This window comes from Tenrec ecaudatus, chromosome 3, assembly GCF_050624435.1.
Source record: "Tenrec ecaudatus isolate mTenEca1 chromosome 3, mTenEca1.hap1, whole genome shotgun sequence".
NCBI classification, from domain to species: domain Eukaryota; kingdom Metazoa; phylum Chordata; class Mammalia; order Afrosoricida; family Tenrecidae; genus Tenrec; species Tenrec ecaudatus.
Genome location: NC_134532.1, coordinates 110,910,827 through 110,936,856, shown reverse-complemented (window position 1 = coordinate 110,936,856; position 26,030 = coordinate 110,910,827). Strand labels below are relative to the sequence as shown.

The window sequence follows — 26,030 nt, the reverse complement described above, 5'->3', positions numbered from 1 at the left end:
TGAATAATCTTACATTGTTTCATTCACACAAAACTCCAGTTTCCATTCGATAGATGGAAAATAAGGCATGAAGAGCCTACCCTAGATCAAACAGGTGGCAGATTGGAACCCAGCCTTACCTGACTCCAGCATCCCTCGGCTCTATAGTTGTTCTTATGAGGTCATCACCCATTGGGGTCAACTCACCAACACCCAATAATGAAAGCTGTAATATAGACAGTACCTTACTCTTCTTCAAAGAATAGTCATCCAAACTTTCTCGTAAGATGTATGCTTGGATACAATGTTTATTTGAGGATTATACAAGATTCCTTTGTAGAAACCTTAAAAATATCCTATAAAGCTGACTAAATTGTTTTCTAGAGAAATATTAATCATACATTGTTTTCATTTTGCTTAAAACAGAACTGACCAAGGAAGGGCCGACAGAAGAGGGAGAACACAGTGTTATACATTGTGCTGAGAAATAAGAGACCTTCCCACATGATTGCTAATCCAATCAAAATAATGGGCCACTTTAGTGTAAACTCCTGGGAACTCTGGCTTCCCACAGTTTTCACCCCAACTGACAACTCCCCAAACATAGGTCACATTGTTAACATCCATACAGATTAAGGGGCCTCCAGAATCCCCCTTACAGGCATCAATGGAGCCGTCACTTGTACCTGAGAAAGAAAAGAGAAAGAGAAAATCACATACTTTCTTCCATTTAACAAGAATGCCAGGCCATTGTAGAGCAACTAGCTTTCTTGACAGGGAAGTAGCGTGTGCTCTGTCAGCTGGGCCCAGCTGGAGCCAGAGTTGGAGAGATACATCTTAGGGGGGGGGGGGATACTTGACCAGTCTTTTAATTACTCCCCAAGTTTAGCAAGTGCTCTCCCCAGCCCTCTGCTGTGCAATGGTTACTGTGATGCAACAACAATTTGAAAGCAGCACACAAACTGTGTGGGAAAATCTTAAGAACACCTAATTCCCATTGAGTACTTCAAGAGCCTGGTGGCATAGTGGTTATGCATTGGGCTGTGACCTGGAAGGTTAGCAGTTCATAAACCATGAGCTGCTCCAAAGGAGAAAGACAGGGCCTTCCACTCCCATAAACAGTTACAATCTCAGGGACTCATGGGCAGTCCTACCCTGTCCTATAGGGTTGCAGTGGATTTTTTAGTACTAAATATGTATTAGTTGTTCATAAGGCACAGAGAGGTCAACTAACTTGCCCAAGGTCACATGGCTAATACAAGGTAGGGCTTGGCATTCAGACCCAAGGATTGTGACAGTGCCTCCCGAAGATTCTGTGTCATGATCTACTGTAATCTGATCTCCCTCTCCAGATCCTGAGGGTTGAAGGAGGGGCCTGTTGACGTTCTTCGTAATCCTATGGCTTTCCAAAGCTCTTACTTCATTAAAAAATCTCCAACTGCAAGTAGTGACAGGACGTCTTCAGAGACACACTACTTAGAACTGTCAGGTGAGCGTCCTACCTGCACCACTCCCGCTGTTTGATACCCTTCCATCGTGTCACCACCCAAAGTAGGAAGTGCTATAGGTCTGCTAGTGTCATTCACTCACTGCCATGGAGTCAAAGACTCATAGTGACCCCTTGTGGCTTTCTGAGAATGTAACTATTTATGGAGTAGAAAGTCCAATCTTTCTTCTGGGAGTTTCTGGTGGTCTTGAACTGATGACCATGCAGATCCTAGCCCAACAATAACCACTACACTACCAAGACATTCTAAAAAAGCAAAACTCAACTGCCATCAGGTCAATGCCAACTCAGAGCAACCCTGTAGGACAGGGCAGAACTGCTCTTATGGGTTTCTGTGGCTTAACTCTTCATAGAGTTCTCGTTTTTCTCTCTCTAAGAGAGCTGGTGGTTTCAAACTGCTGACCTTGTGGTTAGCAGCCCAGTGAGTAACCACTATGCCACCAGGTCTCCTCAGCATTAGCATTCCTATTATATAAAAGAAACTTTAGGAATCATTACAGAGCCAGTGGGATTTCCAAGGAGATGAACTTTCTTCTACCTGGAAGCATTTGAGACGAGATCATTTTTTTTAATGTAAAAATTTTTATTTTGAACCACTTTCTGTCAATAAAATAGGGCAAATTACATAATTTGGTCTGAATCTCAGAGCCTTTGCTTATTGAAATCTCCAATCTTGTGGGAAAGGAAACTTGCGAAGGTCATATGCCCAGTAGTTCTGAAAATGGGTGTATAAACACACCCAGGAAGTCTGGTTCCAAAATCTGTGCCCTTCCTGGTCTTCCTGCATGGCTACCAAGCAGCGGGAGGAAGGTTTCGGACTAGCGGGTATTAGACTGAGGGAGCAAGTGCAGGAGAAACGGGCCTGGAGAGTTCGATGATGCAATAAACAGAAGGCTCTGAGGCAGGGGGGAGGAGGGGGACATTTGCTAGTGGTTAGCTAGCTCGCAGACAAACCGTGCTGTACTGACCTGCACACGTCATTTGTTTTTCATAGTAGCGACCTGGGTAAAATTTCGAGCAGTTGCCTATCAAGTTAACTTCACCCCACTTCAGTGTGAAGATTTTTTTATTACCTAAACAAAGTAAGGAAACAAATTGATATTTAGAAGTCAGTGAGAAATTGAAACACTCTCATAATTTGTGAAAGTACTAAGAATGCACATTGACATAAACCAAATGTTAAGGACAATTTATTAGCACATAATCACATGGCACTCTGTACCCATTTTCTATAGCTGTCTTTCTAAAGTGTTATGGGCAATCAAGGGGAATTATTTGCCCCTGTAGTCTTAGGTCATGGCGACCCTATAGGACAGAGAAGAACTGCCCCTGTGGGTTTCTGAGACTGGAACTCTTTACAGGTTTAGAAAGTTGTATCTTCCTCCCATAGATTTACTGTCGACTTGCAGTTATCAGCCCAATGTAAAATCATGACAACAATTGAGTTTGATATCAGTGAGTTTGAGTTGATTTTTTTAAAATATTGTTACAGATATCGTTACTGTATTGTTACTGTACAATATTTATCTACCTTTAATAAAGAGCTGTGTAATCTGTGATGAATAAAATAAACTCCCTTCCTGTTGAATGCTAGGTCCAATAGAGGACTTGGATAGGGTTATGGATTGAAATGTGTCCCCCCAAAATGTGCTTATGGTTAAGTCCCAGCTACACCAAGAGAAAAGAAGGGGCCACCTGCTTCTGTAAGAGTCTAACCCCAACCGAATCCAGGGCGACAGAGGCATCTCTGACCCACACAATCTCGGGAATCCAGGGGAACTGTCCTTTCTCCTATTGGGTCACTAAGAGTCTGAGTCAATCTCATGAGACAGAAAAGGAGCAGATTAAGAGAACAAAGACGGGGGACATAGGTGCCACCCCACATGAAGATCACGAAGGGATCAAGGAACAAGGCCTTTCCCCAGAGTTGACATAGAAAGCCTTCTTCTTGATCATGGCCTTGATTTCAGACTTGTATCCTTTTAAACTGTAAGAGAATAAATTTCTCTACATTAAAGCCAACTGTCTGTGCTATTTCTGTTATCGAAACACTAGCTAAGACAGAGATGAGAATCAGTTCCTCTCTGGATTCCCTCTCATAAAAACATCCTTTGTTTTCTTAAAATCACTTGTTAGAGTGAAATGGCTTTTTTACATAACAAACTCTAATGAAAACTATATACATCTATCTATCTATCTATCTATCTATCTATCTATCTATCTATCTATCTATCTATCCAACAGAACCACACACTGTCCAGTCCTGCGCCATCTCACGATTGTTACATTTGAGCACATTGTTGTAGCCAATGTGTCAATCTATCTCGCCGAGGGTCTGCCTTTTTAACGGACCCTGTGGCCATTTTCAGGGACTAGTCCTTCCTGGTAACATGTGCAAAGTATTTGAGATGACAATCCCCCTTGTAAGGATCGTTCTAGTGGTACATCCACAAGACAGATGTGTTGGTTCCTCTGGCAGACCATGGTGCTTTCAACGGTGCCATTCTTTCCCAGCCCCATCACTCAAAGGCATCCATTCTTTTTCAGTCTTCCTTATTCCGTGTCCAGCTCTCACAGGCATAGGAGGTGATTGAAAATACCATGGCTTGGATCAGACGCATCCTTGTCTTTGAAGTAACTGTGCTTTTCAATACTTTAAAAGGATCCTGTGCTGGCCATCTAGCTGAGAAGCAACAGAGCCCACGTGGAAGAAGCACACCAGCCTGTGTGATTATGAGGTGTCAGTGGAATCAGGGATCAGACATCTAAGACCCAGAACAAAATCATACCAATGTGAATGGGGCAGGGGGCGCGAAGTGGAGACTCAAAGCCCATCTGTAGACAATTGGACATCCCCTTACAGAAGAGTCACAAGGAAGAGATGAACCAGCCAGGGTTCAGTATAGCACCAATGAAACATGCAACTTTCCTCCAGTTCTTTAATGCTTCCTTCCCCCCACTAACATGACATAAATTCTACCTTAAAAATCTGACTAGACCAGAACATGTACACTGCTACAGATAAGAGTCTGAAACACAGGGAATCCAGGAAAGATAAACCCCTCAGGACCAATAATAAGAATAGAGATACCAGAAGGGTAAGGAGAAGGTAGTGGGAGAAAGGGGAAATCAATCACAAGGATGGACATATAACCCCCTCCCAGGGGCACAGACAACTGAAAAGTGGGTGAAGGGAGACATCAGACGATGTAAGCTATGAAAATAATTTATAATTTATCAAGGGTTCATGAGGAAGGAAAGGTGGGGAGAGAAGGAAAAATGAGCTAATATCAAGGGCTCGAGTAGAAAATGCTTTGAAAATGCTGATGGAAACATATGTATAAATGTGCTTGATACAATGGGTGAATGTATGGATTGCAATAAGAGCTATAAGAGCCCTCAATAAAAGTACTTAAAAAAAAGATATTGTGGAGCAGATTTATCTAATGCAATGTGTTGTTTGGCTCTTGACTGCAGCTTCCATGAGCATTGACTGTGGTTCTAAGCAAGATGAAATCCTTGACAACTTCAATCTTTTCTCTACTGATTGTAATGTCACCGACTGCTCCAGTTCTGAGGTGCTTTCCTGGCAGCTGTTTCTGTGAGTGTTGTTTATTAATCCAAGTAGGATGAAATCCTTCAGAACTTCAGTCTTCTTTTTCATTCATCGTGAAGCTGTCTACTGTCCAGCTGTGGAGATTTTGTGAAAAGTTCTGTTGACATGCTGTAGGCTGCAGTATTTGATCTTCATCAGGAGGTGCTTCAAGTCCTCTTGCCTTTCAGCAAGGAAGGTTGTTGCAAGTTGTTGACAAGCCTTCCGTCAATCCTAATGCCACGTTCTTCATATAGTCCAGCTTCTCTAATCATCTGCTCAGCACACAGATTGAATCAATATGGTGAGAGGATACAACCCTGACACACACCTTTCCTGATTGTAAGCCATGCAGTACGCCCTTGTTCTGTTTGCACAACTGCGTCTTGATCCATGTGCAGGTTCTGCATGAACACAGTGAAGTGTTCTGAATTCCATTCTTCTCAAGGCAATCGTAGTTTGTTATGATCGACACAGTCAAGTAAACACAGGTAAACATCTTTCCCATATTCTCTGCTTTCAGACAAGATCCACCTGACATCAGTACTGATACCGCATCCTCTTCTGAATCCAGCTTGAATCTCTGGCAGCTCCCTATTGCTGGGCTGCTGTCACCTTTTAAAATGGTCTTCAACAAGACTTTACTTGCATTTGGCATTAATGATAAACTCTCAAACTCACTGCCACGGTCAGTTCTGACCCCAGTGACCCTGTCAAACAGAGTAAAACTGCCTCTGTGGCTTCTTTAATGAAGGACAAAGCTTCCTCTTTCTTCCTCCGAGCTGCTTACTTTGCAATTAACAGCCCAAGGTGCAACCCGTTCTGCCACCAGGGTTCCTGATATTAAAGAGAGGGCTTAATAATCTCCACATTCGGTGGGGTGGTCTCTATTCTGTGGAACGGGCACAAATATGGATCTCTTCCAGTTGGTAGGCCAGGTAACTGTCTTCCAGATTTCTTGGCAGAGACGAGTTGAGTACTTCCCGTGCCTCATAAGTGAGCTGAAACACTTCAATTGGCATTCAGTTGAATGGAGCCTTGTTTGGGGCGAATGACTTCAGTGCAGCTTGCACTTCTTCCTTCTGTACCGTTGGCTCTTGATCATCCGCTGCCTCTGGAACTGCTTCGACATTGGCACGTGGGGAATGCTAAAGGGCGGACTGGTGGCTGAGAGCAGGGATAAGAGAGTGGTACAGCGTTTGGCGTAACTTAGACCAAGTGGTGCTTCGTTCTGTTCTGCATAGGGTGGATATGAGTTGAAAGTGACCTGACAACACCTATAACAACAATAACAGACATTTGGGACATACTGAATCCCACCTCCTTGAGCTAGTATTCATTTTTCTGAAAAGAATTATTTTCCTACCCGGTGTAGACCCACAGAAGTGAAAGCAGGAATCTAAGTAGACACGTGTACACCTCTAGTCATTGCAGCGCTTTACACAATAGCCAACATAAACAACCAAAATGTCCACCCAAAGAAGAATGGATGCACCAAACGTGATCTAGATCCAGAGGACTATCACTGGGCCCTAAAGAAATGTCTCCATGCATGACATTGACATGGAGGAAGTTTCCAAGGGAAATAAGTCCATCACAAAAGAACAAATGCTGTATGATCTCATATGAAATAAGCAGACACGTCACAATCAGAGACTGTTAATGGTCAGCAGAAGTGGGGAGGAGCACGGTAGTGCCATGGTTAAAGTGCTCGGCTACGAGTGGTAAGTTTGGTGTGTGAACGCACCCGCTGCTCTTTGGGCGTAAACTGACAGTCTGCGTCTGTGAAGATTGACAGCCATGGGAACTCTCCTCCGGGCAGTTCTACACTGTCCTGTAGCGTCACCATGAGTCAGCATTGCCGGAAGGCAGAGGGTTTGGCTTTGGTTGAGTTGGAGGTTGGAAGGAGGAGGGGAGAGGGATTGTGTGTTTGGGGAGACATTGAGATTATGTTAAGATGGTGGAAAATCTTGGAAACAGATCATGATTGTGCAACCCAGAGACCCTAAGTCACTGTCATTGCACTGTAAATGTAGAAATTGTTGTGTGAGCGAATGTTTCAGTGTGTACAGTTGCACCATACTTTAAAAGAACATCGAGAAAAATTATAAACCACATACCTTTGTCTCTACCCCAACCAGACACAATGCATTTATCATTGGCATTGAATAAGTATGGAGACCAGGGAACACAGGCAGGGATGGAACCGGCCAACACACATTCTTTCTTGTTGGGAAGTGGTTTCATTTCAATCAAAGCTATATCATTTTCGAAGGTGGCGCCACTGTAGTTTTCATGGATAATAATTCTTTTTGCATACCAAGGCACGATCTCATTGTTAGGTCTTAGCCAGTTGATTAATGTTGCCCATATTTGGTAACGGTGAACTTTACTGGCTCTAGAATGAAAAGGAAAATGGAAATAAATTATATTGAAGAAAAATAATGTAAACATGGATTTTGGACACTTTATTTTTACATCTTCCCCTTTAAGCAAACTTTTCCATTTTCCTTTATTTTTTCTAGTTGTCATGAAATAGGGAGGTTAAAGTTACTTAGGGCAGGATGATGTTTAGTGATTAGATACATAGAGGAATAAGCCATCTAGTTGTTCAGTATCAAACCCAGGAGAGGAATGAGTTTGCTGCCTATATGCAATGAGTGCCCATGGAATGCGCTTATGCAGAGAGCAAACAGCCTCTTCCCAGAATCAAAACTGGACATTACGCCACACACCCTTTCATTACTACTCTGGCTATCCTATAGTATGGTCTTTGTATAAATCTCCTGATTCTTAAAGACTGACTTCATCCCCACATTGCATTGTATTTCTTTATTTGTATTCCCTTTTCCTTACTAGACTTGAAGAAGTTATGGACGGGGTCATGTTCCTCTGTGTAGGACCAATGGCTAGCAGTTCACTTGGAACTGAATGGCATTGCACATCTCATTGAAATGGCGAATTAATTTAATATTGTCTAATCTTATGTCTCTGTTCTCATACCAATTTTCAACACATGGTTTCTGCCAAATTGTGAGTCTACCATCATTTTCTCAGTGAAGAGCAGTCATTTCAATGAAGTGTCACTTTTGTGTGTGTGCACGTGCTTAAGAGTTCTTCCTTTTGTTCTTTGGAAGCATGTTGTTAGCTGATGGTTGCTGTTGGTGTGACACCGAGTGATGAGAAGCTGATGGAGCCGTGTAGGTCTGCTCCATAGAATTCAAAGCTGTTTCCTACTCTGCACATGGGGGCTGTCAGCCTCACTGTTGCTGTTGTTTTGTGCTGTTGAGTCAGTTCCCACTCAACCTCCCAAATACAGCAGAACACAACACTGCTTGGTCCTGCACCACCTGCACAATTGCTATGTTTGAGCCCGTCAATGCAGCCACTGTGTCAATCCATCTTGTCATCTTGGCAAGAGCCTTCCTCTTTTCCGCTGCCTCTCCACTTTGCCCAGCATGAGGTCCACCTCCAAGCACTGGTCTTTCCTGATAACATGTCCTAAGTACATGAGACAGTCTCGCCACCCTTGCCTCTAAGGAGCATTCCAGTTGTACTTCTTCCAAGACAAATTTGTTTATTCTTTTGGCAGCCGTGTCCTTTCAATATTCTTACTGACCCAGTAGTTCAAACTCATTGATTTTTTCCTTGGTCTTCCTTATTCATAGTCCAACTTTCACAAGCACATGAAGGGACTGAAAATTCCATGGTCAAGTGCACTTTCGTTCGCAAAATAACATCCTTGTTTTTGACACTTTAAAGAGGTCTTGTGTTCCTAAACGTTTCCTCACACCCCCCCCCCCCTCATGATCCCAATTCTCCCTTACAAACCTGGCTAAACCAGAGAATGTACACTGGTACAGATAGGAACTGGAAACACAGGGAATCCAGGATGGATGATCCCTTCAGGACCAGTGGTGAGAGTGGTGATAACGGGAGGGTGAAGGGAGGGTGGAAAGGGGGAACCAATTACAAGGATCTACATATAACCGTCTCCCTGGGGACAACAACAGAAAAGTGGGTGAAGGGAGACGTCGGACAGTATAAGATATGACAAAATAATAATTTATAAATTATCAAGGGTTCATGAGGGAGGGGGAGGGGGGAAATGAGCTGATGCCAGGGGCTCATGTGGAGAACAAATGTTTTGAGAATGATGAGGGTAAAGAATGTACAAATGTGCTTTATACAATTGATGTATGTATGGATTGTGATAGGAGTTGTATGAGCCCCTAATAAAATGTTTTGAAGAAAATGATTTAAAATAAATTAATAAAGAGGTCTTGTGTGGCAGATTTACCCAATGCAATGCATCGTTTTATCTCTGCTTCCGTGAGCACTGGTTGTGGAGCCACGCAAAATGAAATTCTTGACAACTTCAAGCTTTTTCCCCTTTATCATGAGTGATGGTACTTCTTGGTCCAGGTGTGAGAATTTGGGTCTTCTTGACACGGAGTTACAATCCACCCCCAAAGCTGCAGTGCCTGATTTTCATCAGCCAGTGCTTCAAACCTGCCTCATGTTCAGCCAGCAAGGTTTTGTTATCTGCATATGTAAGGTTATTAGTAAAACCTTCATCCAATCCTGATGCTGCATTCTTCTTTATATAATCCAGCTTCTCTGATTCTTTGGTCAGCAGTATTTGCTGATTATGTGCTCAGCATGCAGATGGAATAAGTATGGTGAGCATATACAGCCCTTTCCTGGTTATAAACCTGATTATAAAGATGCACAGCTTTCCTGATTACAAACCTGGCAGTCTTCCCTCCTTCTATTTGCGTTTCTTGATCCGCGTACAAGCTCTACAGGAGCACAGTGAATTTTTCTAGAATTTACATTGTACTCAAAGCTATCCATAGTGTGTTATTATCCACACAGTTGGATGTCTTGGCATAATCAATAAAACAAAAGTGAACATCGTTCTGGAATCCTCTGCTTTTAGTCACGATCCGTCTGACATCCGCAAGGACATCCTCGTTCCACATCCTCTTCTGAATGTGGCCTCATTCTGGCAGCTCCCTGTCAATGTACTGCTGCAAATGTTGTTAGATGATCTTCAGCAAAATTTTACTCTCATGTGATATCAATAATAGCATTTTATAAGTGGAACGTTCTGTTGGGTCACCTTTCTTTGGAATGGGCACAAATATAGATCTCTTCCAGTCAGTTGGCCAGGTAGCTGCTTCCCAAATTTCTTGGCATCAGTGAGTGAGGGCTCCCAGGGCCTCATCAACTTGGTGAGATGTTTCAATCGGTATACCATCAGTTCCTGGAGCCTAGTTTTTGGCTAATGTTTTCAGTGCAGCTTGAACTTCTTCCTGTAGTACCATTGGTTCTTGCTCATATGCTCCATCTTAAAGTGGCTGAATAGCAAGGAGTTCTTTTTTGTTACAGTGTTTCTGTGTATTCTTTCCATACACAGCATCTTTTGATACTTTATGCATCCTTCGATATTTTGTTTCCATTTTCTTCAACTTGAACTTGTACTTACACAGGAACAATACATGGTCTGTTCCACAGTCAGCCCCTAGGCTAGTTTGAGCTGCTCCACCATCTCCTCCCACAGATGTGGTCCAATTGATTTCTGTGTGTTCTAGCTGGAAAAGCCCATGTATATAGTCATCTTTTCTGTTGTTGAAAAAAGGTATTTGCCCCCCAAAATAGACTTTGGGGCCAGGGCTCGGTGCCCCATCAGACTCAACTGGAAAACACTCCTAAAGGCCAACCAACAGTCCTTGAACTAACTACAGGCTTTTTTCCTTGTTGTGTTTTGTTTCTTGTCATTGGCTTGTTGTTGTTTTGTTTTCTTTTGTTGCTTGGTTTTGCTCTGTCTTGTTTTTGTGCATGTTATTATCTCCACAGGTCTGTCTAAATAAGATAGGCTGGATAAACTATCTGGAGGAAAAACAATGGGACCGACAGTTCTGGGGGGACAGGGGAGAGGAGGAGGTTGGGGGAAAGGAAGTGGTGTTAACAAACCCATGGACAAGGGAACAACAAGTGATCCAAATCAGTGGTGAAGAGGGTGTTGGAGGCCTGGTAGGGCTTGATCAAGGGTAATATAACGGAGAGGAATTATTGAAACCCAAATGAGGGCTGAACATGATAGTGAGACAAGAGGAAAGTCAAAGGAAATAGACGAAAGAGCTAGGAGGCAAAGGGCATATATAGAGGTCTAAATAAAGGCATGTATATATGTAAATATATTTATATATGAGGATGTGGAAATAGATCTATGTGCATATATGTATAGGTTTAGTATTAAGGTAGCAGATGGACATTGGGTCTCCACTCAAGTACTCCCTCAATGCAAGAATACTTTGTTCTATTAAACTGGCATTTCATGATGCTCAACTTCCCAATACAATCGCTGAAGACAAATGGGTGCATAAGCAGATGTGTTGAAGAAAGGTGATGGTGCCTGACTATCAAAAGATGTAGCATCTGGGGTCTTCAAAGCTTGAAGGTACACAAGCGGCCATCTAGCTCAGAAGCAACAAAGCCCACATGGAACAAGCACACCAGCCTGTGCGATCACGAGGTGCCAAAGGGACCAGGTATAAGGCATCATGCAAAAAAAAAAGAATATGTGTATATATATGTATGTATGTATATATATATATATATATATATATATATATATATATATATATATATGCCATAGTGAATGAAGGGGGAAGTGCAGAGTGGAGACCCAAGGCCCATCTGTCGGCCACTGGAGATCCCCTCACAGAGGGGTTTAGGAGAGGAGATGGATCAGTCAGGGTGCGATGTAGTACCGATGAAGAACACAGCTTTCCCCCAGATCCTGGATGCTTCCTCCCCTCAACTACCATGATCCTAATTCTACCTTGCAGAACTAGATAGGGCAGAGGTTGTACACTGGTGCATATGGGATCTGGAGGCACAGGGAATCCAGGGTGGACGATACCTTCAGGACCAGGGGTGTGAGGGGCGATGTTGGGAGAGTGGAGGGTGAGGGGGTTGGAAAGGGGGAACCGATTACAATGATCCACATGTGACCTCCTCCCTGGGAGATGGACGGCAGAGAAAGGGGAGAAGGGAGACTCCAGATAGGGCAAGATATGACAAAATAATCTATAAATTATCAAGGGCTCGTGGTGGCGGGGAGCGGGGACGGAGGGAAAAAAAAGAGGACCTGATGCAAAGGGCTTAAGTGGAGAGCAAATGCTTTGAAAATGATTAGGGCAAAGAATGTACGGATGTGCTTTATACAACTGATGTATGTATATGTATGGATTTTGATTAAGAGTTGTATGAGCCCCTAATAAAATGTAAAAAAAAAAGAAATATATAGATGGGGAAAAATGAGTTTTATATTTGGAGTGTTTGAATGCATGCAGCTCTTTAAACAACAACTTTCTTGAGATTAAGGCTAGAGACAATGCTGGGTTAGTATAATCTCCTTACAAATTCTTCAGTCATAAACTTTTCCAAACCGTTTGGTCCCAGCTCTACAAAAGGGAGGTTTGTCGCTATCGACTTTCCCACCATGCACCTTAGCCAAGTGAAGTAACTTGGCAGCTATCAAAGGTTTAATGACCTTACTACCTGGGATCAATCAGTCTGATCAATGAGGACCCACCCACCAGGTTCTGGTAATAGGCCGCTGACGGCTTGGTCATAAATAACTGAGAGCAGTTAATAAAGTGCATCTTCTCAATGACTTTTCTCAGATGTGCCACAATCTGTATTACCTATTTTCCATTGTTTCAGGACATTCAAAGTCAACTGAAGACATCGTTTACCTGACACAATGGGCAGCAGTCAGTATCCAACAGCCACCAATATAAATTCCTCCACAGTTTATTTTATCATCTTCCTTAATGGCCATCTGCCATGGGAAGTCTCCCTGCAAAAGAAATGCATATGGTCGTTACCATTCTATCAGACTGCATTGCAGAGGTACCTTTAAAATGTTCCCATTCTTAGATCCCAGTGTCTTCTAATGACATCATTCCCCACATTCCCCCAGCCACGCAGCTCCCCTATCACCCCACCCCCCACCCCCACAACTTGAGCTCTGCCTGCCCGCCCCACACCCCCCTGCAACTTGAGCTCTGCCTGGGAAGTAAACATTGTGGCTTCTCATCCAGGTTTACCAAGTGTGCTGTTGATCCTCCCACAACTCGTTTCCTCCGAATATGTGTGTTTTCTCTAACTCCACAGGAGAGCTTAGGTAAAAATGACTTTATCTGTTTTCTTTCTTCAAGAAAGGAAGAGATGGAGTCATTATTATTTATTTTGAACTCATTACCTTGTGTACAGACAATACTTGATGATCCACACTGCAAACACAGAGCAGAGTCATAGCTAACACAAAATGGGTATGATCTATATGGTTCTGCTCAATTCTTGTTTTCATGAAGTTGTCAGTTAAGATATGGAGGTTATAATAAAACACAGTGAAGAAATAATATCTGGGGTCTTAACAGCTTGTCTTAAAAAACATGTAGCCATCTAAATGAAGTACCAGTTGAGTCCACAGGGAAGAAGCACACCAGTCCATGTGATCCAAAGATTGTAAACAATAAAATCCAAGATCAGAGGAGGGAATTTTTTAGAGATTAAGTTCTGAGCACCTAGTTTTCAGAGGGGTATGAATGTGAGTAAAAGCCCAAAATCCATTTGCAGAGTCTTAATTTGGATTAAAAAAAAAGGTCAAATTTACTGCCATGGTGGAATTGATTGCAACTCAGAGTGACCCTGTAGGACAGGGCAGAGCTGCCCCTGTGCTTTCCGAGACTGTCACTCTGTACAGGAATAGAATGCCCCATCTATCTCCCACGGAGTGGCTGGTGGTCTCACACATTTTGGTTAGCAGCCCAACATGTAACCACTATGCCAACAGGGCTCCCACTTGGATTAAATTTCTAGTGAATTCCCTCAGATCATTGACCAGGGAAGTGACTGGTCTTGCCCTCAGACAGGGTGCATTGGAAAGTGGATTAATGCAGATATAGTTATTTTAAAATTTAATATATTATCATTTATTTTCCCTTTTGACCCACTTTTAGTTTTTTCTCATTTCTTTAATCTTCTGCTCTCTCTTCAATTGGGGGTTTTCTGTGTTTTGTTTTGTTGTTGATGATTTGGGGGTTTGTTTTTTGTATGAGTTTCTTTTCCTTTTTAAGAACATTTTATTAGGGACTCTTACAGCTCTGATAACAATCTATACATCAGTTGTTTTGAGCATATTTGTATATATGTTGCCCAGCATTATTTTCTAAACATTTACTTTCTCTTTGAACCCTTGGTAACAGCTCCTCTTTTTTCTCTCCCTCCTCCCTTTACCCCTTGGGACCCCTTGATAAATTATTATTATTTTCGTATCTTACATTGATCGCTATCTCTCTTCCCCCATTGTTTCTGTTGTTCATCACCCTCAGGGGGTGGGAGTTATGTGTAGCTCATTGTGATCAGTTTCCCCTTCTCTCCCCCCCACCTACCCCTACCCTTTTGGTATCACTATTTCTTGAGAGGTGATATGATTTTCTGTTCTTGAGGGGTGGTATGATTTTCTTTATATGAAATCCAGGATAGGTAAATCTATAGAGACAGGAACTAGATTAATAATTCCTTAAAGTTATGGCAAGGGAGGTTGGGGGGATAACAGAGAGCTAATAATAATGGGTATAAGGATGAAGAAAATGTTCTAAAACTTATTGTGGTCATGACTGTACAACTCTTTCAAGCCACTGAATTGTATGGCGTGTGAATCATATGTCAATCAAACTGTTAAAATGGCATGAGTCCACCGAGGTAAGCTTTAAAAAATGCAAAAGGGGCACAGGGACAAAGTTACTGTGTACAAGCATTCCTAGGTGGAGACCAGGCAGCATGGCAGGGACAAGACCAAATACAGGGATACATATAGTAGCGAACTAAAAAGGAGGTGAGGAAAGGGGAAAAAATAATAAAAAAGAAATGGGGAGCGGGGGCACAGGCTACTAACCCACCCAAGGGGAGGGTATTGTTTATATCTCCACAGGGAAAGAGAGACCAGACTTCAGCCCAGTGCTCCAAGATGTGAATGCAATATGCCAGCGTGGAGTAGGAACCAGTGGAGAGGTCTAAGGGGCCGGCCCCAATCCCAACTATGTGCACCTGCCCCTCCCCCAGAAGAATTTATTTCAGAGGGCAGCACTGAATCTGCAGCGATGGGAGAGGGACATATCTGATCAGAGCACACAGGTGCTGATGAAGAGTGAGGAAGAGAGTGGAGCACATCCTGGCCCACCAGACCTTGAGGACAATATTCCCGCTCAGAGCAGCCAGTCCACAGAGAGAACCACATGGCCAGCCCCACTATGAGACACGAAGTCCCTCACTGACCCAGAGCCCTACAGGGGACAACACTGGAGACATAGTGTGGGAATTGCACCTGATCTGATCCCGCCACACTGAGGCAAATCACTAAGGGGGTACAACAGAATAGCAAAGGAATGGAGCAGTGAGGTCCCTAGGGAATGCTGAAGGTGGACTTTGGGGTCAGGGCTTGGTGCCCTAAAAGACTGGACTGGAAAACACTCTAAAGGCCAATAAACAGTCCTTGAACTAGCTACGAGATTTTCTTTCTTGTTGTGTTGTGTTTTGTTTTGTTGTCATTGTTTTGTTGTTGTGGATTTTTGTGTATTGTTGCTTGGTTGTGTTCTGTCTTGTTTTTGTGCATGTTACTATCTCCGCAGGTGTGTCTAAATAAGATAGGCTGGATGAACAATCTGGAGGAGAAAACAACGTAACCACTAGTTCCGGGGGGACATGGGATAGGGGGAGGTGAGGGAAAGGTAGTGTTAACAAACCCAGGGACAAGGGAACAACAAGTGATCCAAATCAGTGGTGATGAGGGTGTAAGAGGCCTAGTAGGGTGTGATCAAGGGTAATGTAACCAAGAGGAATTACTGAAACCCAAATGAAGGCTGGGCATGATAGTGGGACAAGAGGAAATTAAAAGGAAATAGAGGAAAGAGCTAGGAGGCAAAGGGCATATTTAGAGGTCTAAATGAAGGCATGTACATATGTAAATACATTTATATATAAGGATGGGAAAATAGCTCTATGTGCATATATTTATAGGTTTAGTATTAAGGTAGCAGATGGACATTGGACCTCCACTCAAGTACTCCCTCAATGTACGAACACTGGCATTCCATGATGCTCACATACCTGACACGATCGCTGAAGACAGAGCAGGTACTTAGGAAATGTGAAGAAAGTTGATGGTGCCCAGCTATCAGAAGATAGAGTGTCAAAAAAAAGAAGAAGAAGATATAGTGTCTGGGGTCTTAAAGGTTTGAAGACAAACACGGAGCCATCTAGCTGATAAGCAATAAAGTCCACATGGAAGAAGCCCACCAGCCTGCGTGATCATGAGGTGTTGATTGGATCATGTATCAGGCATCAAAGAACAAAAAATCATATCAATGTGAATGAGGGGGAATGCACAATGGAGACCCAAAGCCCATCTGTAGACATTTGGCATCCCCTCATAGAAGGGTCACAAGGAAGAGACAAGCCTGTCAGGGTGCAGTAAGTATCTCACTGATGAAACATACAACTCTCCCCTAGTTCTTTAATACTTCCTCCCCCCAACTATTATGACCTCAAGTCTACATTATAAATTTGTCTAGACCAGAGCATGTACACAGGTGCAGCTAGGAGCTGGAAACACAGGGAATCCAGGACAGATAACCCCCCCAGGACCAATAATAAGAACAGCGATACCAAGAGGGTAGGAGGAAAGTGGAGGGAAGAAAGGAGGAACTGATCACAATGATCTACATATAACTCCTCCCAGGAAGACAGACAACAGAAAAGTGGGTGAAGGGAGACAATGGTCAGTGTAAGACATGAATTAATAATTTATAAATTATTAAGGGTTAATGAGGGAGGGAGGTAAAAAAAATGAGGAGTTGATACCAAGGGTTCCAGTAGAAAGAAAATGTTTTAAAAATTATGAGGGCAGCAAATGTATAAATGTGCTTGACACATGGATATATGTGTGGCTTGTGATAAGAGCTTAACAGCCCCCAATAAAATATTTTAAAAACAGTCTAACATTTGAGGCACAAAACTGTGTGTTGTTGTTATTAGGGGCCATCTAGTTGGTTCTGATCCATGGTGACTTTGCACAACAGAACAAAACCCTGCCAGATCCAGTGCCCTCTTCACAATTGCTCATATGCTTGGGCCCATTGTTGCTGCCGTTGTATCCATCCATTTCATTGAGGGCCTTCCCCTCTTTAGGTGCCCCTCTACTTTACCAAACATTATGTCCTTCTCCAAGGGCTGGTCTCTCCTAGCAACCTGTCCAAAGTATGTAACATGAAGTCTTGCCATCCTTGCCTCTCAGGAGCACTCTGGTCTTACTTCTTCCAACACAGATGGGTTTGTCCTTTTAGCAGTTCATGGTATTTTCAATATTTTTCTTCGCAATTCAAACACATCAATTTTTCTTCAGTCTTCTTTATTCAATATCCAATTTTCTTCTTCTTCTTTTTAAGTCTTCTCCCAAACCACTTTATTGGGAGCTTTTAAAGATTTCATGGCTTTCCATAGTTCAATCATATTAAGCAGTATTATAAAATTGCTACTACAATCAGTTTTAAAACATTTTCTTCCTTCTTGGACTCCTTGAGATAAGCTCCCCTTTATCACCCATTCCCACGGTAATGCCTCCCCCAAAACCCTCATTCTCCTTGTTGTCTCTGTAGGTTCATCAGTCATGGGTTTCTTATACATATGAGGCATACCACGGCTTGGGTCAGGTCAGGCCAAAGTAATATCCTTGCTCTTCAACATTCCAAAGAAGTCTTTTCCGGAGATTTACCTGATGCAATTTGTCTTTTGGTCTCTTGACTGCTGCTTACATGGGAATTGACTGTGGATCCAAGCAAGACAAAATCTTTGCCAACGTCAATCTTTTCTACATCTTTCATGATGATATTGGTCCAGTTGGGAGGATTGTGGTCTTCCTTACCTTGAGTTGGAGTTCACACTGCAGGCTGCAGTTCTCGATCTTCGTCATCAGGTGCCACAAGTTCTTTTCACTTCCCGCAAGCAAAGTTTGTCAACCCCGCTGCTGCATTCTTTGTCCCTGTACGCCAGCTTCTCCGGTGATTCGTGCGGCACACAGACTGAGTAAGTATGGTGAGAGGATGCACCCTTGACCCTCACCTTGCCTTCTTTTAAACCAAACAGTCGTCCGTGTCCTGGGTGCACAACTGCCTCTTGGCCCATGTACAGGCTCCACACGAGCACATGGCGTGATCTGAATTCCCATTCTTCTCAAGGTCATCCATCGTTTGGTATGATGCACACAAGCAAATGTATGTTGGCCAGTGTTAGTTCTCTGTTTCAAAATCCATACCACAGGTCGTATTTGAAATCTGGTTGTTTCTGACAAGCCTGACTTGACAAAGCCCATAATAAACAGAAGACCTTTATGTAGTTGTCGACAGAGTGTTTTTGCTTTCCCATCAAAACCACCCATATGAAATAACTCATTTATTTCAAAGATAGTTCTCAAGAAGCATTTATGCTTGTTTTTCTTAAAAGTGATAGGAAAAGAAGAAGAGTCTTACCTCTTTCAATATAATTGATAGAGAAGTAAATTATTGCCTAAATCAAATATATAGATGTATGCACATACACACAAAATGCTCATACAACAAACTTAAACCCAGTAAACCACTAGTAGTAAAGCCATCTAATGTAACTTACCTGCATCCATGTCAGCTGTCAAGATTTCTGTTTCTTCTGTAATAAAGCAAAAACGCCCAATGTTCAAAGGAGAATTAAACCATTAAAATAATTTAAGCTTTGATAATACTTTGTTCTTTCTTTAAAAAGAGTGTATAAGATGCCAAAGAATGTTTTCATTTTCTTTATCCTAGTAAGCTATTGAGAAGACCCAAGATGAAACATTTGGAAACTGGTGCTGGCACAAACCGGAAGTCTGCTGGTGTAAGGGAGCAGAGATGGTTACAGTGCTTCCGTTTTCTGCAATTAAACCAAAAACCAAGCTCACTGCCATCGAGTTGATTCTGACTCATCATGACCCTAGAGAATAGAATCGAACTGCCACATTATGTGCCTGACCATGTTGTTTGCAATGCAACGCATGACCACTACAGCAAAATGTACGGGTCCAGAGAAGGGAAGTCTGCATCCATAAGGTCTTGGCATCCCTTGGTGTCACACCGCTAAGCATTCCACTGCTAAGAGAAATGTTGGCAGTTTGTACCTACCCAAAGGATCCTTGGAAGAAAGATCTCCTTCTAAAAGGTCACAGCCTTTAAAACTCGAAAGAGCTCAGTTCTGTTCTGCCGCCAGAGTGGGGCTTCATGCTTGTTTGAAAGGGATCTGTCCTGTTGGGTGGGAACAAAGGCAGAGGAGCTTGGCAGGGAGGACCCATCTCATGTGAGTTGAATTTTGACTGGAGTTCTGGGGTTACTGGGCTGATTACGGGCTGGGCTGCCAACTGCAGATTGATAGTTTGAACCCACCAGCCACTCCATGCGAGAGAAATTTGGAAATCTGCTTCCTTAAAGGTTAATAGTCAATTCTACTCTGCCCCACAGGGACACAATGTATCAGAATCTACTTGACATCCCTGAGTATGGGTAGAAGTGGGTGGAAGTGACCCACTGAGACATGGCTGCCAACCACCTTCGAATGAGCGGCATCAGCCGCCAGCTCTGAGTGTGGCCTTGCTGCCTGCTGCCTGCTCTAGGCAGAATCCACCACACACGAGGTTTGATTGCTGGGCAACACTATGCTGTCCTTTGCTTCCATCAGCTGTGACTGAAATGCTTTCAGCCAGTTTGAAGCCCATCTCCAACACATGGGATATTTGTGAGTTCAAATGAGAACTACAGAAACTATGTTGGGTTTTTTTTTGTTTGGTTTTTACATAAGATAAGGAGCAGTCACCAACCCTGACCAAGCGAATTTTGAACTGACGTTAAAAAGTCTCTTCTCCTTGAAACATCATAAGGCACCTTAGAGAAAAAGGATATTTCGTTTGTTTCAGTATTAGGTATGGGCAGAATTATGCATCTGTGATACAGAAGTCAAAGGGGAGTGGGGGAGATTCTTTGCTACCCTAAACTTTCCCTCGAGGCTATTTTACGTGATAGTTCCATCTTCATTGTGTTGTCTTCTAACATTTCAGTGGACACAATCATGATTTCATAAGCCTGCAGCTGTGAGCTGGAAGGTCAGTGGTTATTGCCCATACGTGGAGGAAGGATGAGGCCGCTTGCTTCCATAAAGGTCTGTAGTCTCAGTACCCCTACGGAGCAATTCTTCTCTACCCTATGGGCTCCTGGGAGTCCCAATAGATTTGATGGCAGTGGGCTTTTGCTTTGTTCTGTTTGGGGAATCCGAAGGCTGATGCCCACCCACATGCTGTTCGACCTTGGATGAAGGTGTGGCTGTGAAAGGGTAATGCCATTTGCTGCTCCAGCAATCCTGTGTTTTGCCCGTGAACTTCCCATGTGCCCTTGGAGAGAGGCATTCATGCATTTTGTATGCCATATACCTAGTTTGTTTTCTGGGGGCCAAGCGATTCTGCTCAGAAGCAGTCAGAAAAGCACCTTCAAGAATCAAAGAGAAGACTGAAGCACTCACATGAAATGCCCGGCAAGGAAGATTGAACAAATCCAGGAGAGCCAGGGTGGACTGCATGTCAGAGGAGCAGAGCAGAGTCAAAGACACAAACCCTAAGCAAAGCAAGTCTTTGGTGACGTCCAGGTCAAAGTTTTCTATTCAGGAAAGGTTACATGGGTGAAGTGACTGACTATGTGGCAAAATAGAAAAAGGCTTTGCAGTACCTTAACCACAATGCCTAAAACTATACGAGGAACTCTTGCCAATCGCCATGAAAGGAGACTGCCACTCCACTAGAGGCGGGGTCAAGGTGTAAAGTGGCAAAGGGGTAGAGGCAAAAAAGAAAGTGGAAACTTGTAAATCAAAAACTGGCATGCACGAGAAAAAAAACCCAGCAACATCAAAGCCACTGACCCCTAGAGAAACATGACTGAAAAGCAATGCCGTGTTTGTTGCATTTCACTCGGAGACAAGCAAAACTGGGGAGCAGGATAACGGCAATCGCTGATAGGTTGTCGGGAGCCCGCAGGAATTGCTGGCAGGAACGGAGGCTGGTGCAGAAACATTCAGGCGCTCCCTGGACAAATTAAGCACGAGCATACTCTGAGATGCCATTCTACCCCCCAGTTCTTCCACACAGCCCTGCAGTGTGACTGTGGGGCTGCGGTCATTACCGGAAAGCAGAGGCTAGATGGTGAAAAGCGAGCACCATGGAGTCTTTTGCACGGCAGTCAGACCCACGGATGGGATGAGCCCATAGAAACGGGCAGATCTTAACAACTGAATGCTGCGCGAAGAGAACAACAAACAACCGAATGTTTCAAAACACATCATTGGCTCTTCATTCCACGCCGTTTTGGAGGCACCTCATACCTAGAACGCTGTACAATGTGAATGAAACAAATAGGCACCAAGACAACCAAACCCCCTGGATAAGAATGCATGTACATAGAAAGATGTAAACATTAACATGGAAAGCTACTAAAATGCTTGCCTGTCGGGAGACAGGTCTAGGAACGAGGGGGGAAAGGAGGTTGAAAAGTAAAACGAGAGGGGCCTGGCCTGGACCCGCAGCGATCATGTTCAGTGAAATGGGGACTGAGGTTGGCACGTCCCCCTGCATCAGAGGTCCAAAGCTAGGGAGGAAGGACAGGAAAGAGGGAAGGACGGAATAAAAGACAAGAGGCACGAAGGCCGAAGAGACCGGTGGCTGGGAGAAAGACAGGAAGGGCACATGGAAGGGAGAAGAACCACAAAAGTGGCAAGATGGGATGGGTGGGTGGGGAGGCCCCAGCCCCTTTGGTGGACAAAACGATGAGAAGAAGGAGGGGCATGGAGAAGCTGGTAAACACGGGTTTTGAGAGCAAGCAGTGTCCTCAACCTGAAAGCACCAAGAAGCCCTAAGAAACTCTGGTGAGAGCCGTGAACTTGTGGATGGAGGGCTTGAATCGCTTTATATGCATATTCAAAAGGTAACCCCAAAGGGCTAGAGGATCTGGAAACATGTTGCTTACATAGGCAAATTGGAAAAGAGCTCTCTGACAGGAAGTGTCTTTCCTCTGGTGGTAATTTCTTCAGGAGCTGCCGTGGAGGATAGAGCAAAGAGGAGAGGAGAGGAGCATTGGGTAAAGGTGCGTCATTCAGAGGAGAGTATTGGGTTTGCAGACAGTGGGCGGTGGGGTGGTGGTTGGGGGTGGGATGGGCTGAGTGTGAGAATGGGAGTTTATCACATTGTGGGGAAAAAATATCCTGTGTCTAAAAGCAGGTTAACGGCAAGCTACTGGTAGCACACAGTCACCTGGCCCGAGGTTCATATTTCCAGTACCTATCAGAGGACAGTAGTACCTTAGTCTTGTTTCAGTTCTGTAATATCCACAGAATTTAATAAAAGTTTTACCTTGTGCCTCAGGGTGAAGGCCTAAAGAAAAACAAACAAAAAACTTACTGAAGCAAGTCCTTAGTTTTATTTGAGCAGCAAGAAAAAGTGCACTGTTCTGTACATATATAACAAAAGCAGCTAAAGAGCTTCAATCTTGTTTTCAATAGTGTTATGTAAAATTTTATTATAAAAATAGATTTACCTCGAGCTTCAAAATGTCCAGTCCCTAAAAACAAAGCAGGGGAGGAAATAAGTTCATTATAGCAAAGAATTTTTACTTGAATAAAATTTACACACATCATTTTTTCCTGTATTTCATTTTATGAGGGAAACTGAGTCACTTGCCAATAGGATATTTCTTATTCTGGGTTTAATTAATTTGTTCTTTGAAATGGTAATGCATTTCTCTGTCCCACAAATTTCCTGTAAACTAAGCAAACTCTTCTAGATCCTGGAGACTTAATTGGATGCAGGACTAGATATTTCAGGTGCCTGAGTGAGTGTACTGGACAGGACCCCGGTGGCTCAAGTGCTCTGCAGCTGACTGACAGATTGGTGGTTCAAGTACGAGGCACTCCAGAGGAGAGGGATGTGTCAGTTGGTTCTGTAAAGACTTACAGCCTTGGAATTTCTGCTCTGCTTTATTGGGTCACTAGGAGTCAAAATCAACTCGGTGGCAGTGAGGTTTGGGGTTAAATGACAGGATGATTGTAGGAGCCCTGATGGTGTAGTGGGTATATATTGGGCTGCTAACTTCAAGGTCTGCAGTTTGAAACCACCAGCCACTGTGAGTGAGAGAGAAAGACTGGGCTCTCTACTCACATAGACTTACAGTCTCAGAAACTCACAGGGGCATTTCTACTCTGTCCTAGAGGGTCACTATGAATCGGCATCGACTCAAGGAGGAGTTTGCTTTTAATATAATGATGTTTTTATCATTAGGGATGCATACACCTGTAGGTGTAGTGACATGATGTCTGAAATTTGCTTTCAATTCTTCCAATAAGCAGATTTAAAAAGCCAGCAAGCTGGAAGAGAGCTGAAGAAGAATGTCAAACATGTGGACCATGGTTTAAACCTTAAGATGAAAATACAAATCTATTTCTATGGCTCTGGGAAGGTTTTAAAGGTTAGGTCCAAAATAAACAAATGTTTACTGACTATGAGGAGGAAGAAGATCCTTCCAGATTCCCTCTAACTTCCATCCGGCAGTACTGCCCCACACCCTCCTATGGTCACTTAGAATTACCATTCACTTAGGATGCGTCAGAGTTCTTGGATCGAATAATGAAAAAAAGCAACCAAAACACTTGGAGTTACCTTCACAGTCAATTTCGTCTTCTCCTGTGATGCAGTCCACCTCCCCATTGCATCTGTACTCTTTTGGAATACAAACACCCGACTTACAAAAGAAACTTCCCCTTTGGCATGCTGTGAAAACAGAAAATAGCAATTGTGTTTCCTTAAGACGTCCTGAGATGGAATCTTACCGCACAGTGGTACTGTTTTTACATTTTGGCATCTACCTTTACAACACAGCTCGTCACTCTGGTCCCCGCAGTCATTGAGGCCGTCGCACGCCTTCCTCTGCGGAATGCGCTTCCCGTTCACACAGTGAAAGGAGTCTTCCGGGGCAGAATCTGTAAGGCAGAAGCGATCTTTGCCAAACTTATGTACACATGATGCCCTTGACACATTTTTGGAATAATAAGGTCATTAAGATAAAGTCAGGCCTCAAGCAGAAGTCAGGAAATCAAATGACACATTGCACTGGGTAAATCTGCTGCACAAGAACGCTTTCATGCATGGAAGCACAAGGAGGCCACTTTGAGGACTGAGGTGCCCCTGACCCAAGCCGTGGCATTTTCAGGCCCTTCTGATGCATGTGAAAGTCAACCACCGAATCAGGAAGACCGAAGAGTGGGTATGTCTAAATGATGGTGCTGGGGAGAGAAAATAAATGTCTAGAACATAATGATGGCAACATATGTACAAATGTGCAGCATACAACTGATGTATCGATTGTTACAAGAGCCATAAGAGCCCTCCATAAAATGTTTTGTAAAAGTTATGGTGCTGGGGAAGAATATTGAAAGGATCATGGACTGCCAAAAGAATAAGCAAATCTGTCTTGAAGGAAGTATAGCCAGAGTGCTCCTTAGAACTGAGGATGGCAAAGCTTTGTCCAAAGTCCTTTTGACGTCGTATCAGGAGAGAGCAGTCTCTGGAAAAGGACCTCATGCCCGGTAAAGTGGAAGGGCAGTGAAACAGAGGAAGACTCTCCGTGACATGGATTGAGCTCGAACATAAGAACAATGGTGCGGATGGTGCAGGACTGGGCGTTGTTTCATTGTGTTGTACGCAGGGTCAAGGTGAGTTGGAACAGACAGGATGGCACCTAACAACAACAAACAGATACTCAGGACCCCTAAATAATAGCTCCCCATTTCCTTTTGTCTTCACGCAGTATGCATTTGCTATTCCATTTCATATAGGAAGTGGGGTCTTATAGTATTCCTCCTTTGGTATCTGACTTATTTCACACAGCATAATGCTCACCCATATTGAAACATGTATCAGAACTGAAGAATATGGTTGAATGTCGTTGTTATGTGCCATTGAGTCAGTTCCAACTCACAGCAACCCCATGTCAGTCAGCAATCAAGGCTGCCAGACCCTGTGCTAGCCTAATTATTATGCTGAAGCCCATTGTTGCAGCCACTGTGTCACCATGTCAATCCATCTCACTGAGGCCCTTCCTCTTTTTCACTGACTCTCTACCAACCATGACATCCTTCTCCAGGGACTGTGCCGTCCTGATTCCATGTCCAAGTACGTGAGAGCAAGTCTCACCTTCTTTGCTTCTAAGGAGCACCCTGTCTGTACTGCCTCCAAGACTGATCTGTTTGTTCTTCTGGCAGTCCGTGGCACTTTCAATATGCTTAACCAACACCATAATTCAAACGCAACAGTTCTTCAGTCTTCCTTAGTCATTGTCTAGCTTTCACGTGCAAACGAGGTGGAGATACCATAGCTTGAGCCAGGGAGACCTTAGACCTCTGAGTGGCCTCCTTGCTCATAGCACCTCAAACCAATCTTGTGCAGCAGATTTTCCCAATCCATGATGTGATATGAATTTTGACTGCTGCCTCCATATCGTGGATCCAATCCAATGAAATACTTTTAACTACTTGAATCTTTTCTCCATTTAGCTTGCTGTTGTTTATTGGTCCAGTTGTTAGGATTTAAAATGTTTTAATTTGTTATATTGCGATGTTATCCATACTCAAGGCTGCAGTCTTTCATCTTCATCACGAAGTTCTTCAAGTTCCTGCAATTTCAACAAGTAAGCCTGCACAATGCAGGCTGCTCAGGTGCCTTCCTCTGATCCTGATGCTTCACGTAGCCAGTGTCTCAGGTCATTTTCTCTGAATGATTGA

At 43.4% G+C, this 26,030-nt stretch overlaps 1 protein-coding gene across 5 annotated transcripts in view; it reads right to left on the bottom strand.

Moving 5' to 3' along the window:
• Positions 1–276: 276 nt before the first annotated feature.
• CFI (complement factor I) overlaps positions 277–26,030 on the bottom strand; it is a 64,251-nt gene continuing 38,497 nt past the window's right edge. For 3 of the 5 annotated variants that reach the window (XM_075543928.1, XM_075543930.1, XM_075543926.1), the window contains 10 exons: positions 24,117–24,230; positions 23,911–24,021; positions 22,793–22,816; positions 22,609–22,629; positions 18,822–18,857; positions 13,202–13,305; positions 12,848–12,951; positions 7,199–7,476; positions 2,455–2,559; positions 278–665 (listed from right to left, as the gene is read on the bottom strand). In XM_075543928.1, coding sequence (XP_075400043.1) covers positions 448–665; positions 2,455–2,559; positions 7,199–7,476; positions 12,848–12,951; positions 13,202–13,305; positions 18,822–18,857; positions 22,609–22,629; positions 22,793–22,816; positions 23,911–24,021; positions 24,117–24,230 — 1,115 coding nt within the window. In that variant the 3' untranslated portion in view covers positions 278–447. Of the gene's footprint in view, positions 666–2,454; positions 2,560–7,198; positions 7,477–12,847; positions 12,952–13,201; positions 13,306–18,821; positions 18,858–22,608; positions 22,630–22,792; positions 22,817–23,910; positions 24,022–24,116; positions 24,231–26,030 lie in introns of all 5 variants that reach the window. The other 2 variants (XM_075543931.1, XM_075543929.1) reach the window with 2 other exon arrangements.